We start from the raw sequence: 6,793 nt of genomic DNA, 5'->3' as shown, positions 1-6,793 counted from the left end.
TGAGCCACAAACTCAGTGACGGCATAAACTGTGATTGTACTGCTTTTTCCAATAATGATAATATGCTTAAAAAAAACACTTGTATATTTACTTCGACATCCCATTCCTTCTAAATAAAATTCAGTTCAGACATGTTTGGTGGCGCCTGTCAATGTTGTGACCTCCGTTCAATGCGTGTAACTCTTTCTGCTCCAGCGCGCGTGAGCACAGACACACGCACGCGCGCGCGCACGCACACACGTCTACTCCCCAGCCATAAGTGAATGACGGCAGGTCGCCATGGAAACTGCGTTACGCTCCGGGCACCCGGAGAAGAAAACAAGAGCGCAAGGACTGAGTGGAGTCTTCATTTCAGCACCAAGCGCCTCGTGGACAGCGCCTGGGTGAAGTGGAGTCTGGTCAGCGACAGAGCCTCATGCAGACGCAGAGACAGCAGCAGCAGCAGCACCAGCAGCAGCAGCGGCGAGCCTCACTAACAGTGGTCAAGACTCCGAAATAAAACAAGACATCCTCAGACTATCTAGACGTGAATCGCAGTGGTTCCAGGAGGTTTCATCCCCACTGTGAGAACAGGAGCCAGTCGCTCTGCCTCAGCAACAGGTAAGACCAGTCAGCACTATGAGATTGTTTCATTTACCTCTGCTAAATAAAATATTGATGTGAAGTTAACCTGAACCCCCAAAGTGACAGAGCTCCTTATCCTGACATTTCCTTAATTACTTATCCCTGGCATCTCACTTTTAACTAGTAGTAAAGCTGACGTGATCAAATTGAACCAAGCAGAACTCTAGCTCACTTTTAGCGCTAGGTAGTAATTGGACTATAAAACGTGCATAATTGTGTTAATTCATGAGTAACCGCCTGTACTATGGTTCCCAAAAAATAAGGAAGGCAAGAAAATACTTTAGCCATATTGTAATTATCAACTGCAATCGGTGCTTTGAGCTTCAGTAAAGATAAGTGGAGAGGACACTATTCCTCAGTGTTTTATTTTAAATTGAGTTCTGTGTGTACCAAACCCGAGCATTATGTGTGAGCTGAGCTGTTACGCCTGGATGAGTCACTCGGGTTGCAAGTTTGCAGAAGAGTGTGAAAGGGGAGAGAGAGAGACAACAGAGCCAGCTGTATATCCTGAGATCTTTGCTTTCCAAATATGTCGCGTTATTGTTTTTATGGTCAGTGTCAACATCAAGGTCCATGTTTATTACCTCTGTTGGTGTCATTCACCCGACAGAAGGTTTTTGTATTTTGTTTTTACACTTAGAGAATGAAGTATGTGTTTTCTACTCAATGAAATTGGTTATTCATGTTTACTGAAAACTGCAAGATGGTTTACAAGACTTGTAAAGACTGTCTACTGTATTTGTGGTTGTTACAGACTCTGAAGTCTGACAAAGGACTGTCAGAGCGCAACCCATTATTGTTCATTGTTATCCCAGTGTTTGCCTTTCAAGTATTGGCAAATCACAGCAATCAGCCGCATTCAGCTCTAGCAATAACTGACAAGTGTCGGTGAAAGCAAACAGTAGATCATAATAGGCTGCAACATATCACATTTTCACAGTCAAAGTCATGCACTTGTTCCCAGAAACACTTGACATGTGCACACAAGAACACATCGCATCAAATGACACAGATGTAGACAAATGTAATTTCAGTTATTTAAAAATGTGGGTAATTTGCCACAACGGACCAACATTGTAAGTGCATTTGTTGAGGTTTGCATGTATTACCAAACAAGGAGCAATCTGATCTCAAACCCTCAACTAATTTGCTCCATTTCCAAAGGGATAACAGGATAGCTTGGTTGTCCTGTAGGAATTATTATTAGTAAAATATGCAAACGTGACTGCTGCGTGCACACAGACATGAAAACAGATGTGTGTCCTTAATTTGTGACGTCGGTGTGATTAATGAAGTCGGCTGGCGGTGACTCATTGGGCTTAACCCTTGCGCTGCTCGTGGAAACAATCAAATGGTAAATACTTCAGCTGTCAGAACCAATGCACATGATTAGTTTTTATGTTGGCTAATATTAACATGCTAAGTAGAGATATCAAATAAATGCTTTATTCATATAATGTTTCTGCCTAAGAAGGAATTTTAATGAAGTCCAAGTTTTATTGGATGCCAGCACAGTACATTATGCATTCCAGATTCAATTATGCCAGTGAAGCACTTCTTCTTAATTTGTTGCGATCGGGTTGCAGCAGACAGAGAGGCATATTTATGCAAGGAGAAGCTTTGTGAATGGCCACGTGTCAGTTTGTCAACACAGCAGCTACATTGGCGTCGTGGAAAAGCTGTCAGCCAAGCTGTGACTTGCAGACAGCAGACTGGCAGGGAGGCTCTCTCTCACTTTCTCTATCTGTGTGGGAGAGAGAGTGAAACATTTGTTGGTTTAAATATGAATACGCTCTCACCATGGTTATCTTTCCCTCTTTTAAGGCAGCAGCATGTCTGAAGTCAAACCCAGCCAGAGGTTCCACAGCCTGAAGCCTGAGCAAGTGGCAGTTCTCCATCAGGTTTTGTCAGACATTGTTCCCATCCACGGCCGTGGGAACTTTCCAACTCTGGAGCTCCGCCCTCGAGACATCATCATTGCTGTGCGGGCAAGTCTGCGGAAGCAAGGCATCATAGTCAGAGACGTGCGCCTAAATGGCTCCACGGCAAGCCATGTTCTGGTCCAAGACAACAGAATGAGCTACAAAGACCTGGATATTATTTTTGGGGTGGAGCTGCCCAGTCAAGAGGAGTTCCAGGTATGTCTCCACATAAAAGAAACAGCCAGTCAAATAACGTGTACTATTATTTCCATTTAGCACAGTTACTCTGTCAGACTGTAGTATTGATTCTTTTGCTTTTCATTTTGACAGAAACAATTTAAATCTAAACGAATTCCATCACAATTTATCTCACCAACAAATGTGAATTGGTTTTAATATTTGTAAGTGAATTACACCCGAAGACAAAGCCTAATATGGCAAACAATATTGCAGTCATTATTTCTACTCCTTGTCAACGTGTTTCAATGTTACCACAGGTGATCAAAGAGTCAGTGCTTGGTTGCTTGCTGGACTGCCTGCCGGCAGGGGTCAACCGAGAGAGGATCAGCAGTGCAACAATGAAAGAGGCCTACGTCCAGAAGATGGTCAAAGTCTTTAATGAGCAGGACCGCTGGAGCCTCATCTCATTGTCAAACAACAGCGGCAAAAACCTGGAGCTCAAATTTGTTAGTATGCTCAGGAGGCAGTTTGAGTTCAGCGTTGATTCCTTCCAAATCATTTTGGATCGTCTTCTCGAGTCCTACCTGCAGGAGTCGCCGCACAAACATAATGTTACGCTGAAGGACCAAGAGGTCGAGAACAAAGATGCTTCTTCTCTCCTTAATAAGCAGGGTAGTGCTGAAAGAACTGAAGAATTGAAATTCAAAAATGGATCCCTTTCGGAGAAAGGGACTGACAGTACCAACACGGAACAGAAAGATGAGATGCATGGAAGTGAGAATACAATGCACTCAACAAAACACTGTACACAGGGAGCTGTTAACAAAGATAAAGCACCCAGAGAGCTGGAAGAGCACCAAGAAAACCTTAATGAACCCAAACTACCTGGGAAGACATCTTCAAGTGCGATCACAGGAGAGAAACCAACCGCAAAGACCAACGAGGCCGAGTATAAACTCAAAGACGAGGCGCAGCCCTCAGATTTAACTGAATGCTCAGAGCGCTTGGCACTGATACTTTTAAATCAGAAACAGGAAGTAGTCATTGAGAAAACGGGACTGACAGAGACCGCACAGCAAGAGTCTGTAAAACCGACAGACAACTGTGACAGCAAAGATTCATTTGCGAACATAAAGACCTCAAAGAATTTAGATGAGTGTGTAAAAGATGAAACGCGATGTTTGTATAACTCAGATAATGCCGCGTGTTCTCAAGTGAGGGGAGACGACACTTTAGAGAATGAAAACAAAGTCCTCATTGACGTGCTAATGGATGCAGAGATTAGAGGAGATGTCGAAAAAAGTCAGATATCAGCGGAAGAAAATGATTGCTGTTTCTCTTCCATCTCCACCTCACCGCTTTCACATGACAGCACCTTGGAAACACACAGCATACCCGACAGATCGGCAGATACTCAGGACACACTTGCAGCTCCCGGCCTTGACCAAAAAGCATTCAGTTCTCCTTCTTGTAAGGTCTCAGAAAGACGCGCTCATATGGTGGTGCTTAAGCACTCATCTCCTAAACCTCCACGAAGGATGTGTAGGAAGGTTACCTCCGTTCCTTACCCAGTCTTTGAGAGTGACTCGCTAATGGATTCCAGTTTAGATTCAAACTCTTCCTCAAGCCCTGAACCTGACCTTCATGGAAAGCTTAGACTTGAGCTCAGTCTTGAAACGGCTCCTGGTTCAGACTCCACAAAAGCTACACTCTCAATTACAACAATCCCTCAGCCTGAAAGTAATCCAAACAGTGACCTTACCCCATCAAATCGGAATTTCCTCTCCACTCCGGATCCCACCCCTGATTCCATTTCTATTCTACCTCTGCATCCAGATTGTTCTCAGTTAATCACAGAGTGTTTGCATGTGACAGATATTCAAAGCCAGGAGGAGAGACTACAACCGGCTGACCAAAGCAAGTCTTCTGCTGAAAAGACGGCTTTGCAACCGACACAAACAGAATCTCCCGTCAGCCCGGATTCACTGGTTTCATGTATTGATACATCTTATCCAAATTCCCAAGAGTCCGCACGTACCTCAGAAGCTGAAACCAATGAGGAAGAGGAAAACTACTTGGATAAGCCGAATGGCAGCAATGAAGAGACCTTACCGCAAGAACAGACCCCTCCCCAATCACCGTCCTCCTCCCACAGTATCACCCCCCTCGCTTCATGTCTTCCGCCTCCTGCACTCAGTTTCTCGCCTCCCTGCTTCACCCCATCGCCCCCAAGCCTCAGCCCTTCGCCATGCCTGACTCCTCCCTCTCACTGCCTCTCGTCTTCGATGCTGCGCACTGCCAGCTCTGCAACTAGTTACAGCTCTCCGTCCCGAGGCTTCAGCCCTACATCGTCATGCATCAGCTCACCTCCTTACCTCACCCCACCTATGCTCAGCCTCAGCCCTCCCCCCGTCTGCCTAACTCCTCCTTCGCCATGCCTCAGCCCTCCCCTCCTCTGCTTCACTCGTCCGGTAGAATCGGAGGATGCCGTGTTTCAGATATCCTCACAGTCAGGGCCTTTGATCGACAAATCGGACAGCGATGAACAGATTGGCGCGCCCTCCGCCCTGCACCAAGTCCCTGCCTTGTTGACTCCGGAGCCTGTCTCCTATCCAATCACACTCCCAAGCGCACCCTCACATGCACTGCCCCACTCTCAGTGCACAGCCCCAAGGGAACCTGCCCCCCCAAACACAGATGAAGTACTGAGCTCAGGGTCTGAAAAGAAAGAGGCCCAGAAAACAACTGCAGACACGTCTGAACAGAGCACAGCTCCCCCGGTGGCAGGCTCTGTCCCTGCAGTCGAGGTTCTGGCCGAGAGCATGTACGGTGACTTTGAGGTTGCCATGGATCACCTGCGCTACCGCTTAATCGCCACGAGAAATCCTGAGGAGATTCGAGGTGGCGGCTTGTTGAAATACAGCAACCTACTGGTCAGGGACTATCGACCGGCCAGTGAAACTCAAATAAAGACACTGGAGCGTTACATGTGCTCACGCTTTTTCATTGATTTCCCTGATGTGCAGGAACAGCAGAGAAAGATCCTCTCTTACTTGAAGAATCACTTCATTGGTGAGGAGAGAAGCAAGTACCAGTACCTAATGACACTTCGCCGCGTGGTTGACGACAGCACGGTGTGCCTGATGGGCCACGAAAGGCGCCAGACTCTCAACATGATCACAGTGCTCGCACTGAAAGTTCTTGGGGAGCAGAACATTATCCCCAACACAGATCAGGTCACATGTTTCTATCAGCCTGCACCATACCTTGCAGAGCACAACAACCCCTATTTAACGGAACCCAGCTACTGCAGCTATTACATACCCCAAGGCGCGTCAACTCTCCTTTACCAGCCATACCCCTTGCACATGCAAACACAAACGGGACTAGTTTAACTGCAAAGAAAACATGCAAGTCAAGCAAGACAGCAAAGGAAAAACCTGCCTGCCGTGACCTAAGACGTGGAGAACGGAAATACAGTATGGCTGCTAACAGACCTTAAATTGAGTGCACAGGGCTGTACTCCCATCCATCCATCCATCCGTCCATCCGTCCGTCCGTCCGTCCGTTCGTCCATCCATCCATCCATCCATCCATCCATCCATCCATCCATCCATCCATTTTCCTTACCGCTTTTCCCCACGGGGGTCGCAGGCAAGCTAGAGCCTATCCCAGCAGTCATCATGCAGTAGGCGGGGGACACCCTGAATTGGTTGCCAGCCAATCGCAGGGCACACAGAGCCAAACAACCATCCACACTAAGACCTACGGGCAATTTGGAGTGCTCAATCGGCTTACCAAGCATGTTTTTGGGATATAGGAGGAAACCGGAGTGCCTGGAGAAAACCCACACAGGCATGGGGAGAACATGCAAACTCCACACAGGGAGGGCCGGGGGTGGAATCGAACCCGCAACCTCTGAACTGTGAGGCAATCGTCCTAATCAGTGCGTCACTATGCCGCCCGCTATACTTCCATTTGTACTCTAAAGTTGAAACAAGAATATTAGTAATGGTTTTGGGGGAGGTGTGGAAAAAATCTGAAAATGCTGTGCACCCATGAGTCAT

General features: G+C 46.8%; 1 protein-coding gene across 1 annotated transcript; it reads left to right on the top strand.

Annotated features, from left to right (window-relative positions):
* Nucleotides 1–260: 260 nt before the first annotated feature.
* On the top strand, nt 261–6,326 carry LOC119129316 (cyclin-dependent kinase 12). The gene is made up of 3 exons (XM_037262475.1): nt 261–600; nt 2,449–2,762; nt 3,044–6,326. The coding sequence occupies exons 2-3, from the start codon at nt 2,457–2,459 to the stop codon at nt 6,119–6,121; spliced, it is 3,384 nt and encodes a 1,127-aa protein (XP_037118370.1). The 5' UTR covers nt 261–600; nt 2,449–2,456; the 3' UTR covers nt 6,122–6,326.
* The last annotated feature ends 467 nt before the right edge of the window (nt 6,327–6,793 follow it).

Source organism: Syngnathus acus, chromosome 10 (assembly GCF_901709675.1).
Source record: "Syngnathus acus chromosome 10, fSynAcu1.2, whole genome shotgun sequence".
In the NCBI taxonomy this organism is placed as follows: domain Eukaryota; kingdom Metazoa; phylum Chordata; class Actinopteri; order Syngnathiformes; family Syngnathidae; genus Syngnathus; species Syngnathus acus.
This window is presented reverse-complemented; position numbering and strand designations above follow the sequence as displayed.